Source organism: Camelus bactrianus, chromosome 17 (genome assembly GCF_048773025.1).
Source record: "Camelus bactrianus isolate YW-2024 breed Bactrian camel chromosome 17, ASM4877302v1, whole genome shotgun sequence".
NCBI lineage: Eukaryota > Metazoa > Chordata > Mammalia > Artiodactyla > Camelidae > Camelus > Camelus bactrianus.
This window is the reverse complement of record NC_133555.1, coordinates 8,262,815-8,276,616: the sequence shown is the minus strand read 5'-3', so window position 1 is coordinate 8,276,616 and position 13,802 is coordinate 8,262,815. Positions and strand designations below refer to the sequence as shown.

The 13,802-nt window shown below is 37.5% G+C and overlaps 1 protein-coding gene across 11 annotated transcripts in view; it reads left to right on the top strand.

Moving 5' to 3' along the window:
- Positions 1–13,802, top strand: part of GRM7 (glutamate metabotropic receptor 7) — a 769,912-nt gene that overhangs the window by 231,408 nt on the left and 524,702 nt on the right. For all 11 annotated transcript variants that reach the window (XR_012499878.1, XR_012499877.1, XR_012499876.1 and 8 more), the window contains exon 2: positions 451–667. Coding sequence is in view for 1 of the 11 variants with exons in the window: in XM_074344432.1 (XP_074200533.1) it covers positions 451–667 (217 nt within the window). In the remaining 10 variants the exon portion in view is untranslated. The remainder of the gene's footprint in view (positions 1–450; positions 668–13,802) is intronic.

Below are 13,802 nucleotides of genomic sequence, written 5' to 3'. Positions count from 1 at the left end.
TGATCAGCACTCAATCAGTGTTAGACAGTAATGACATCCATCAATATTCATAAGATGTGTCAACTAAGACGATCTCTGTACACACTCCAGTTAGGCTTTGTGTGTCTTTTGTTTCTATCAGTTTATGAGAAGTAAAGCATGGTTCACAATGTTAACCAGAATGGTTCTAATTTTTTTTTCTCCTCACCACCATGACCTTTGTAATTCTCATCCCATCCTCATTCTTTTCTCCAAGAAGAGAAAATAAAATGCCAAGGCACAAGAGTAGATGCTTTTTGTGCCATTAGGAAGTGGTTGGTTGCATTTAGGTGGTCTACTATTCCATGTGGTGTTTGGCAAAGCACGCTTCCTCTTTGGAGCTCAAGCTCTGTGTTTAAATTGTCGTAAGTATAAATGAATCTCTCACATCCTGATGGTGTGCTCTCATGCAGTGCTTTCTTGTCTTTTCAGATCCCCCAGATTAGTTATGCATCAACGGCACCCGAGTTAAGTGATGACCGGCGCTATGACTTCTTCTCTCGTGTGGTCCCACCCGATTCCTTCCAAGCCCAGGCCATGGTAGACATTGTAAAGGCTCTAGGTTGGAATTACGTGTCTACTCTCGCCTCTGAAGGAAGTTATGGAGAGAAAGGTGTGGAATCCTTCACGCAGATTTCCAAAGAGGCAGGTAGGAAGAGATTACAATGATCAAGATGACCCTCTTCCAATGTCTTTAGTTTGTAGATTTCTTTCGATCTTTATTAAGCAAACGTTATTGCTAATCACTCGATCCCTACTCTCACATTCCCCACTGCCTATGAAGTAAATCTGTAATATCTTCATCCACAACACTTTGTTGTTTTTGAAAAGAATGTCTTCAAAACAATGAAACTGAAATCCCTTGAAATATTACTAGAAGAAATAGAGAGGAAATAGAGTGTACTGAAACTGTATCTTACTACTGTGTCATGGATAATAGTGTGGATACAGCCGGTATATGGAAACCTGAGCATGTATGGCTAAATGTGCCTCTTCATGCATGCCTTTCCTTCTGCCCCTCTCCACAATGGGGAGAATTGTTTAAATTACAAGTACCCAATCATAGTGACACTTTGCTTTGAAGGCAAATGACAGTGAGGGTTCTGAACGACTTGGCCAAAACAAAATTAAATCAATTATCCAGGCAGTAGAACATATTTAGACAAATAGTCTTTGAAACTAGATTCTCTTGAGAAAGAGGGTTCTATTTGGTAGCATTTAGAGAAGATTCTTTTATGTTTGTTTATTTAGCTCAAAATGGAGGTAATGAGTTTAAATATTTGGCCAGCTGGCTTCCATTGGGCAGATTTTGAAAAATGAGACAAACTCTTCAAACTTAGGAATCCTGACAATAAATATGCTGGTTTCCCCATATGGAAATATTGGATCTTGTAAACATATTTTTTAAAAAAAACATGCTTGTGTATTCCTAAAAAGTTCTTACGCTAAAGTTGGGTCCTCAGTTTTGGTGGTAAGAATATTATCCAAAGTATCATTGACCAGAGTAGTTAACTAACCTTAAAGCATACAAGTAAGCCAGGTAATAGAAATGAAGGTTTGTTTCATGTGGAAAGTTGTCATAAATCCTTAAGACATGGCTTTGAGTATTTGATGGTCAGACGACAGATAGACTCAGTTGTATAAATGCCCCAGTTTATAGATGGCATGTCTGCATGTGGCTACTGAAAGGAAGGAGCTGGACTTGCTTATGAATCTTGTGTTTTTAACTCAGTGCCTCATCATTGATTCTAATTTCAAAAATTCGCTGGAGAGCTGAGTCATACTCTTCCTTGTGACTGAAATACTCTCACCTTTGACTGCGTAGCTCCTAGTCACTGACAGATCTCCCCCGGAACACCATTTCTACCTTCAAACAAACACATTCACAGAGCATCCTTAATTCTGCCTGCTTGGTCTTGTGTTTCTAGTGTCTTCTCCCACAATACTGATCACATGTTAGCACAGTTTGTTGTTGTCATTTCCTATCCGGTCCCCTAGACTCTAAGAGAGATCATGTCTGAGTCACTGCTGTAGTCTCAGCTGCTGTGTTTCTAAGGAAAACGTTTCTGGTGTAATTCAGTGAGAAACTTACGGATTAGGAAATAAATCTTAACTCTGGCCTTGTGTCTTGTATGCTGTGACTTATAGGACTTGTTAACATCCAAATTCATGGATCTGTAAAGAAAAACTCATCATTTTTGATAACTGTGTTTTTATATGTCTCTGTTTTTTTGACTTCTGCTCTGACCAAAATAATGTTATAGGCTGACTTAGGAACATATCTAAAATATGGGAATAATAGCCAAGATGAAGAGAAAACAGAAGTAAGATAGTGAGGTAATAAATAAAGCTCAGAAATAAAGTTTGAATACCATCTTGTTCTACATAATTACTGTAAGTAGATCTCAAATTTAATAGTGAACTTTGTTCTAGACAAAGAAAAGGGCACTACCCACTTTGTTACAAAATGTACAATGTTCATAAGGTCAGAATTATGTTGATTGTTCAGTAAAGGACAGAATCAAGACAAATATTTGCATTTATAAAAGACTATATTCTATAGACAGGTCAGTGGTAAGTTTCATATGTTTTTTTATTCCTGGTGTCACTTGGTGAAAGCTTAAGTTGTAAGAGTCTACTGTATAATGACTCTTCAAGGAGGAGAAGCCCTTGTAATACTGTCTGAACATCCTGGTTCATAATTTTATCTAATCATACATTGAAATGCTCAAAAAGAAAATCATGTTATTGGCAGCCATTATTTATTTTTTTTATTGAAGTACAATCAGTTACAATGTGTTGATTTCTGGTGTACAGCACAATGTCCCAGTCATACATAAACATATATATATTCATTTTCATATTCTTTTTCATTAAAGGTTATTATAAGATATTGAACATAGTTCCCTATGCTATACAGAAGAAGATTTTTAAAAATTTGTTTTTAATAGATAGTGGCTAACATTTGCAAATCTCAAACTCCCCAATTTTTCCCTTCCCACCCCATTTCCCCAGTAGCCATGAGATTGTTTACTATGTCTGAGAATCTTTCTGTTTTGTAGATGAGCTCATAGTGTCTTTTTTTTCCTTTTTTCTTTTTTTTAAATTCCACATGTGAGTGATATCATATGATATTTTTATTTCTCTTGCTGGCTTATTTCACTTAGAATGACGATCTCTAGGTCCATCCATGTTGCTGTAAATGGCATTATTTTATTCTTTTATGGCTGAGTAATATTCCATTGTGTAAATATACCACAACTTCTTTATCCAGTCATCTATCAGTGGACATTTAGGTTGCTTCTGTGTTTTGGCTATTGTATATAGTGCTGCTATGAACATTGGGGTGCGTGTATCTTTTCAAACCAGAGTTCCCTCTGGAAATATACCCAGAAGTGGGATTGCTGGGTCATATGATAGGTCTTTTTTTTGTTTCTTGAGGAATCTCCATACTGTTTTCCATAATGGCTGCACCAAACTACATTCCCACCAGCAGTGAAAGAGTGTTCCCCTTTCTACACAGCCTTTCCAGTATTTATCATTTGTGGAATTTTGAATGATGGCCATTTTAACTAGTGTGAGGTGATACCTCATTGTAGTTTTGATTTTGGCAGCCATTTTGTATGAAATCCTTCAATCTGAAAGCCTTTGAGTTTAGGGATGAGAGTAACTAAAAAGTCAGCTGTAGAAATGCAAGAAAAAGCATTGAGGATTCAGGTAAAGTCTTACAGATCAGTCCTTCTTCTCCTATAAGTAATATGATAGTTGACATGTATTTATAATAAATTTCATTGGAATCGTATATGCAATTAATTTAAGTGAATTCACTTGTGTGCTTAATAACCACTCTTATGTCCCACTCCCTACCCACCAAAAAAGAGGAAATAAAGAAAAGGAGGGGAAACTATAATTTAAAAGATGTGTGGTAAGTCTACTCACTCAGTGTGTACATTACTTAGAAAAAACCCAAGATACATGGTTTCCTGAGAGGAAACATGATTCCATCATTTCTTCAGTGAATGTCACTTCTGTGGGCTGCTTGCATTGTGAGCATCTTGCTAGCCCAAAGGTAACTCCAGTATATAGAATAGTATGAATTCATATTCCATGAACTCTGAGCAGAATCCAACTACCTCCTCTGATGTTCAGTCAAAGAAACAGCAATATAGTCTAACTAAGAATAAAGGCAAAATAATTTGAGAACTTTGCCCTAGTGGAAATTTGGGGAAGTACACATACTTAGGGAATTTTAGGGAACCTTCAAGGGTAATTTTCAGTGTTCACTTTTTCCTTTGCCTGTTGATTCTAGGACCTTACTCTGAACAAAAGGTACAAGCCCATGTGTACGTGTAGGAGAGGCAGTGTGGCATGTGGATAAGCAAGGACTATGGTATCAGAGACCTGGATTTGAATAATGGGCCCCATCATTTCTATGCTGTAAAACTTTTGACTCATGATTTAACTTTTCAAGCCTCAGATTCCTCATGTAGAGAATGAGGGTAGGGATGATCAGGTTGGTAGAATAAATAAGATCATGTTTGGGGAACACGTCACACCCAGTGATGCCTGATTATCAGTGGTGCACATAGTTTCCATAAATGAGTAGAATTGTTGCTTGAGTTTGAAAAGTTTGAAAATAACTAGAGTGATAGTTAACATTTTCTTTTAGTTTTTAGGTTATTTATATCTATAAATAAATATATGTATTATATATACCTATAACTATATAAGATGCAGTGCAAATAACAGCTGAGTTACTTTTCTTACTAGTATGTTTCCATCATGTAAGAAGCATAACAAGAAAAAGAAGTGAGCTATTCAAGTTGTCCTATGTATGTGGGGGGTGGGGTTGTGTATGTGTGTATATGAGAGAGAGACAGCAAGCAAATATAAGCTCAAAGTCCTGGCAGGCTCCAAGGACTTCCTTCCATTCTTTCTAAAGAGTTTGAAGATTGAGATTCTTCTTTATAAATATTTATAAGAGCTTCACTCTTTTGAAATGCTTTATTTTAGTTCCAGACTTTAGGTTTAAGTCCTGAAGCACAGGCTGCTTCTAAAACTGGAGCCTGAAGTATCTCCATGCACACAATCTGAACAGGGGGTGAACTCTCTTTTGTCAGACTCCAGTAGAACAAATGAATACAGTAATGTCAGAAAAAGAAGCCATCCTTCAACAGGAGGCCACCTAATTTGTCTGGGACATGTAAGCTTACATACACTTTCTCTAAGCTGTCAGAGGAAACCTCAATAATTCTCTTCTCATGTATAGTCCTGGGAGCTTTAAATATGCATGGACTCTGCTCCTTGTTGAACTTTCAGAGAGAATTGTAACATGATTTTCTCAGATGATGAGATTTTTGTAAAACAGTTATATTTGCATAAATTGCCCTGTTTATCTGAATGGATGCTCATGCGACATCAACAGAAGCAATTTATTGGTTAATATCACAGAGAATAAGAGAATATTCACTTCCAACATGCTTTACAATTCAGGTCAACATAATAAACTAAACAGAATAAATTAGACATAAAGACTCCTTTTTCTAAGTGAGGGTCAGAGTAAATGCTTATGATAGCATAGGGCAGTAATACATTATAGATCTTTTGAATCAAATTTGAATCAAGGATTATAAGAGTAAGGACATCATATATGTCTCTTCTGGTTTGCCAGACAATTTTCAAGGGAATCCCATGACAACTGCTTCACAATGTGACACCAATAGTCATGATTTGTTTCTGCCACAGTATCATGAGACATGTCAACTTTTCAAAACCAGAATGTTTGAATCATCTTTTGGTATTTCATGCCAGTTACTTAGCACAGTTCTTTAAATTGGTCTTATAAAGTAATTATCATTATTAGGTAAGCTCTAGAACTTCTGTTTATTTAATACTTTGTCTTGACCTAGAAAATTGTTTCCTAGAATAAGTACGTGAATATTGAATTGACTATTAGTAACTAGTATTCAGCCCTCAGTGGTTTTAGACCTCAGCAACTGGTTGGATTTGTTCATTGTGGGATTCTGTTCTCACTGTAGGGTTCTTTGCTTCCCTCTCCTTCACATGTGCAGTATTCTCTTTCATTGCATGTGTTGTCAATCTTCCCCACCTTACTGTTAACTTCTGTAAGGTCAAGGACTTTGCCTGGTGACACTACCATCTAGCCTAATTTTTGGTATATAGAAGACATTCAATAAATATTTGTTAAGGTAAAGAGGAAAGGAAGGGATAATTGTATTTCACCCTTTGCCTTTTAGGAAAAAAAAGGCATGCTGATAAAGCCCTTAGGACATGTAATTTTTATGGTATATAATTTTGTGTCTTGTGGGTCACAAAAAATTATATCCTATATCTGTTTGCTCCAGTTTGTCCCAGTTGCCCTGACCCTGAATGTCCTCTGCCCTTCCCTCTTACAGTTCCCAAGTGAAACTTAACAGCAGTGTGATGTCACAAGGCTGTAAGTCCCACTACCACCATCTCTGTTTCTATGAGGATTTTCTTCAATTTATTTCAATTATTTATTCCATTATTTATTTATTCAATTGTATTCAGTTATTTGAGAGTTTTCCAAGTTTTTAATTTATCTGTATCATGATGAACATAGAATACTCTGAGGCATTTTAATATCTGATTGTAGTATTTCCTTAATGAGCTGTTCAGCGGTCTTAGGTTAAATACAGGTGTTGAATGAGAACTTAATTTCAGAACAAAAAATTGCAAGAAGTCTCATAAAATCATTTATTTTCAGTTGTGCTTAAAACTAAACCATAATTTTCTCAAGAAAAGGCTTTGTATTTTATTTTTGGGGACCCTCAGTGGTTAGGACAGCATTTCAGATCTTAACCCATCCCGGATTTGTTAGCGTATCTTGAGTATGTTCCCTTATCCCCATTAGTGTTACAGTTACTTTAGTTCCAGGCCCTATTTTATTTACCTTGATTTATAACTACAGTTATTCATGCCTCCAGATAACCCTTCCAGTACCCATTTCTCTGTGATGATTATCTTTCTAAAATACAAATAAAGCCATTTTCATTATCTGTTCCTGGCTTCCCTAACCCCAGAGGATTAAGTAAAAGATGTCTAGCTTGGAAAGTAAGTCTTCTCTGATCTGGTGTTTGATTTAATCACCTGATCACTTCATACTTCCCTATCATCTTTTTTTTTTTTTAACATTTTTTATTGATTTATAATCATTTTACAATGTTGTGTCAAATTCCAGTGTTCAGCACAATTTTTCAGTTATTCATGGACATATACACACTCATTGTCACATTTTTTTCTCTGTGAGTTATCATAACATTTTGTGTATATTTCCCTGTGCTATACAGTGTAGTCTATTCTACGATTTTGAAATCCCAGTCTATCCCTTCCCACCCTCCACGCCCCTGGTAACCACAAGTCTGTATTCTCTGTGAGTCTGTTTCTGTCCTTTATTTACGCTTTGTTTTTGTTTGTTTCTTTTTGTTTTTGTTTTTTAGATTCCACATATGAGCGATCTCATATGGTATTTTTCTTTCTCTTTCTGGCTTACTTCACTTAGAATGACATTCTCCAGGAGCATCCATGTTGCTGCAAATGGCATTATGTTGTCGGTTTTTATGGCTGAGTAGTATTCCATTGTATAAATATACCACCTCTTCTTTATCCAGTCACCTGTTGATGGACATTTAGGCTGTTTCCATGTTTTGGCTATTGTAAATAGTGCTGCTATGAACATTGGGGTACAGGTGTCATCCTGAAGTAGATTTCCTTCTGGATACAAGCCCAGGAGTGGGATTCCTGGGTCATATGGTAAGTCTATTCCTAGTCTTTTGAGGAATCTCCACACTGTTTTCCATGGTGGCTGCACCAAACTGCATTCCCACCAGCAGTGTAGGAGGGTTCCCCTTTCTCCACAGCCTCTTCAGCAATTGTCATTTGTGGATTTTTGAATGATGGCCATTCTGACTGGTGTGAGGTGATACCTCATTGTATTTTTGATTTGCATTTCTCTGATAATTAGTGACATTGAGCATTTTTTCATATGCTTTTTGATCATTTATTTGTATGTCTTCCTTGGAGAATTGCTTGTTTAGGTCTTCTGCCCATTTTTGGATTGGGTTGTTTATTTTTTTCTTATTGAGTCGTATGAGCTGCTTATATATTCTGGAGATCAAGCCTTTGTCGGTTTCACTTGCAAAAATTTTCTCCCATTCCGTAGGTTTTCTTCTTGTTTTATTTCTGGTCTCCTTTGCTGTGCAGAAGCTTGTAAGTTTCATTAGGTCCCATTTGTTTATTCTTGCTTTTATTTCTTCTAGGAGAAAATTTTTTAAATGTATGTCAGATAATATTTTGCCTATGTGTTCCTCTAGGAGGTTTCTTGTATCTTGTCTTATGTTTAAGTCTTTAATCCATTTTGAGTTGATTTTTGTATATGGTGTAAAGGAGTATTCTAGCTTCATTGTTTTACATGCTGCTGTCCAGTTTTCCCAGCACCATTTGCTGAAGAGACTGTCTTTATTCCAATGTATATTCTTGCCTCCTTTGTCAAAGATGAGTTGACCAAAAGTTTGTGGGTTCATTTCTGGGCTCTCTATTCTGTTCCATTGGTCTATATGTCTGTTTTGGTACCAATACCATGCTGTCTTGATGACTGTAGCTCTATAGTATTGTCTGAAGTCTGGGAGAGTTATTCCTCCAGCCTCTTTCTTTCTCTTCAGTAATGCTTTGACAATTCTAGGTCTTTGATGGTTCCATATGAATTTTATTATGATTTTTTCTAATTCTGTGAAATATGTCCTGGGTAATTGGATAGGGATTGCATTAAATCTGTAGATTGCCTTGGGCAGTGTGACCATTTTAACAATATTGATTCTTCCAATCCAAGAGCATGGAGTATCTTTCCATTTTTTAAAGTCTTCTTTAATTTCCTTCATCAGTGGTTTATAGTTTTCTGAGTATAATTCTTTCACCTCCTTGGTTAGATTTATTCTCAGATATTTTATTACTTTGGGTGCTATTTTAAAGGGGATTGTTTCTTTACTTTCTTCTTCTGTTGATTTATCGTTAGTGTAAAGAAATGCAACTGATTTTTGAATGTTAATTTTGTAACCTGCTACCTTGCTGAATTCTTCAATCAGCTCTAGTAGCTTTTGTGTGGACCTTTTAGGGTTTTCTATATATAGTAACATGTCATCAGCATATAATGACACTTTTACCTCTTCTTTTCCAATTTGGATCCCTTTTATTTCTTTCTCTTGCCTGACTGCTGTGGCTAGGACTTCCAGGACTGTGTTGAATAGGAGTGGTGATAGTGGGCATCCTTGTCTTGTCCCAGGTTTTAGTGGGAAGCTTTTGAGTTTTTCACCGTTGAGTACTATGCTGGCTATAGGTTTGTCATATATAGCTATTATTATGTTGAGATATGTTCCTTCTATACCCACTTTGGCGAGAGTTTTTATCATAAATGGGTGTTGAATTTTATCAAATGCTTTTTCTGCATCGATTGAGATGATCATGTGGTTTTTGTCCTTTCTCTTGTTGATGTGATGTATTACACTGATTGACTTGCGTATGTTGAACCAGCCTTGTGTCCCTGGGATGAACCCCACTTGGTCATGATGTATAATCTTTTTTATGTGTTGTTGGATTCTATTTGCTAAAATTTTGGTGAGGATTTTGGCGTCTATGTTCATCAGTGATATTGGCCTATAATTGTCTTTTTTTGTAGTGTCTTTGCCTGGTTTTGGTATCAGGGTGATGGTGGCTTCATAGAATGAGTTTAGGAGTATTCCCTCCTTTTCAATCGTCTGGAAGAGTTTGAGAAGGACTGGTATGAGTTCTTCTTTGTATGTTTGGTAGAATTCCCCGGTGAAGCCGTCCGGTCCTGGACTTTTATTTGTAGGGAGGTTTTTAATTGCTATTTCTATTTCCTTTTTAGTGATCGGATTGTTCAAGTGTTCAGATTCTTCTTGATTCAGTTTTGGTGGACAGTATGTTTCCAGAAACTTGTCCATCTCCTCTAGGTTATCCAGTTTGGTTCCATATAGTTTTTCATAATATTCTCGTATGATATTCTGTATTTCTATTTTGTTTGTTGTAATTTCTCCATTTTCCTTTCTTATTTTGCTAATTTGTGCTCTTTTTTCTTCTTTGTGAGTTTGGCCAGAGGTTTGTCGATTTTATTTACTTTTTCAAAAAACCAGCTTTTGGTTTGGTTGATTTTTTCTATGGTCTTGTTAATCTCTACTGTATTTAATTCCTCTCTGATCTTTATTATTTCCTTCCTTCTGCTGCTTTTTGGGGCTTTTTGTTCTTCTTTTTCTAATTCATTCAGGTGGTGGGTTAAATTGTTTATTTGAGATTGTTCTTCTTTTTTGAGGAAGGCTTGTATCGCTATAAACTTCCCTCTTAGCACTGCCTTTGCTGTGTCCCATAGGTTTTGAGTGGTTGTGCTTTCATTATCATTTGTCTCAAGGTATTTTTTAATTTCAACTTTGATTTCCTCATTGATCCATTGTTTTTTCAATAACATATTGTTTAATCTCCATGCTTTCCTTTTTTTCTCCTTTGTTTCTCTGTTGTTGATTTCCAGTTTCATGGCATTGTGGTCAGTAAAGATGCTTGAGATAATTTCTATCTTCTTAAAACTGTTGAGGTTTCTTTTGTGCCCAAGTACATGATCGATCCTGGAAAATGTTCCATGTGCACTTGAAAAGAATGTATATCCTATTTTTGGGGGGTGCAATGCTCTGAAAATATCCACCAAATCTAGTTTTTCTATTGTAGTATTTAATTTCTCTGTTGCCTTGTTTATTTTCTGTCTGGAAGATCTGTCTAGTGATGTTAATGCAGTGTTAAAATCTCCAACTATGATTGTATTCCCATCAATATCCCCCTTTATCTCTGTTAGTAATTCTTGTATGTACTTAGGTGCTCCTATATTGGGTGCATATATATTAACGAGTGTAATATCCTCATCTTGTATCACTCCTTTAATCATTATAAAATGTCCTTCTTTATCTTTCTTTATGGCCTTTGTTTTAAAGTCTGTTTTGTCTGAAATCAGTACTGCAACACCTGCTTTTTTGGCTTTTCCATTTGCATGGAATATCCTTTTCCATCCTTTCACTCTCAATCTATATGTGTCCTTCTCCCTAAAGTGGGTCTCTTGTATGCAGCATATTGAAGGTTCTTGCTTTATTATCCAGTCTGCCACTCTGTGTCTTTTGACTGGAGCATTTAGTCCATTAACATTTACAGTAATTAATGATAGATGTGTGTTTATTGCCATTTTGAACTTATCTTTGCAGTTGAATTGGTATATCCTCTTTGTTCCTTTCTTCTTCCTTTTGTGGTTTGGTAATTTCCCTTTGTATTATCATGGATTTTATTTCATTTTTGTGACTCCTTTGTAAATTTTTGGCTTGTGGTTACCCTTTTTTGTAAATCTATCAACCCATTACTATAACTGTTTTTATTAAACTGATAGTAACATGATCTCAAACCTATCCTACTGTTAAAAAAATTAAAAAAGAAAGAAAAAAATATTCTATATTTCCCTGCCTCCCTCTCCCACTCTCAGTGATTTGTATGTCTTCTTTTATAATTTCATGTTTACTTTATTTGTAATTCATGAGTTATCACCTTTCCAGTTGTGTGTTTCTCATTTCTGTAGCATCCTGCTGCTTTTCTATTTAGAATAGCCCTTTCAATATTTCTTTTAGCATGGGTTTAGTGTTGCTGAACTCCTGCAGCTTTTTTTTTTTTGTCTGTGAAACTCTTTATTTCTCCTTCTATCCTCAAGGATAGCCTTGCTGGATAAAGGATCCTAGGCTGCATCTTTTTTTCATTCAGGGCTTTGAGTATATCTTGCCACTCCCTTCTGGCCTGTAGTGTTTGTGTAGAGAAGTCAGCTGAGAGCCTTATGGGGGTTCCCTTGTAACTTACTCTTTGCTTTTCTCTTGCTGCCTTTAGAATCATTTCTTTATCCTTGACTCTGGCCATCTTGATTATGATATGTCTTGGTGTGGGTCTATTTGGGTTCTTCCTGTTTGGGACCCTCTGAGCTTCCTGTACTTGGATATCTGATTCCTTCTTTAAGTTTGGGAAGTTTTCAGTCATGATTTCTTCAAAAACCTTTTCAATCCCCTTTGATCTTTCTTCTCCTTCTGGGACCCCTATTATGCGAAGATTGGGACGCTTTATATTATCCCATAGGTCCCTTATGCTATTTTCATTATTTTTTATTTGCTTCTCTTGTAGTTCTTCTGAATGGGTGCTTTCTATTGCCCTGTCTTCTAGATCACTAATTCGTTCCTCTGCATTATCTAGTCGGCTTTGCACAGCTATTAGATCATTCCTCATCTCTGTCAATGAGTTTACCCATTCTACTTGGCTCTTCTTTATAGCTTCAATTTCATTTTTGACATATTTTATATCTCTAAACACTATCTCTTTTAATTCCTTCAGCAATTTGATCACTCCTTTTTTGAAATCTTGATCTAGTAGGCTATCGATGTCTATTTTGTTGATCTTTCTTTCAGGGGATTTCTCTTGTTCTTTTAATTGGGAAAGGTTTTTCTGCTTCTTCTTCTTGCTCATACCTCTTTGGCACTGTGGTTTATGGAGTATCAGTTGTTTATTTTGGTCCTTAAGGATTTTATCTATCTGATGCCTATTTAGGAATAGAACTTAGGAAAAAAAGAAAAAATAATAAGAGAGAGAGAGAAAGAATTTTAAAAGAAGGGGGAAAGAGGGTTTTAAAACAGTGTATAATGAATAATAGAAGAGTGAGTTGAAGCAGACTATTAATCGGGTTGAGACGTCCTTTTAAAACCTTTACAAAAAAAGGGGGGGGGGGAGATGAATAGATGTATTTGAAACCTGTGTCTAATCAATAGCAGGACATCAAAACCCAAGAGAAATAGAAATGAATTAAGAAGTAAAGATTAAGAGAGTAATAGAAAATAGAACAGGTAAAAACAGATTTTAAAAAAGGGGGGGGGCGGGGTTTGTCGGTGTTCTCCTGGAGTCTGTGTGCTTTTAATGTGAAGTCTTTCTGTCTTCGTCCTGTTTTGGAAGCTCAGCTTGCTGTTTTCAGAGGCCCTCCGTTGGCGCCCTCTTCTGTGCTGCTCCCAGCACCTGTCGGCAAGCAGATCGCGCCTCCTCCTAACACTGGGTCAGGTGCAGCTCTCTGCTGTGGGCGGGCGGGTCGCTGCCCCTCCGGATGCCACAGTCAGATGTTGCAGACTGGCCGGGTAGGAGGGCGGGTCGTGCCCCCTCCCAGCACCTCGGTCAGGGGCTGTGTTCCTGCCCGAAAGGCGGGGGGCCGCTCTCGCTCTACCTGCGCCGCCGCCTGTAGCTCCGCTGCTCTGTGAGGCTGCGCGCTCCGCCCTGGTCGGCGCTCCACAGGTGGGCTCGGGGAAGACCGAGGGACAGCCCTGTCCCTGCTCCGAGCCAAAACCCAGCTCCTTGTTTGTCTTTGTGGAGCAAGTTCTCTGAGGGACCAGGATGGAAGGATCCTATCTGCCCTGGGCTGCAGGCCAGTCTCAGTCTGGCCTTTGAGGCTGCTAAGCCCTTCGGTGAGGATGCAGGTTTCGCCCCCGCCCCCGCCTGGGTGTTCAGCGGGGAGGATATGGCGGCTGTGCCTGAGCCCCGCCTCTCTTCCCCCGAAAACTTTCTGTGGGTTTTCAGAGATGGGGGTGTGCACCCTTCCCCCGAGAGCACATCAACCTTGCTGTTTTATGGAGGGCCCAGGTTGTTCTGCCCTGTGCACCCACAGCCACGGCGCGCAGCCCCTT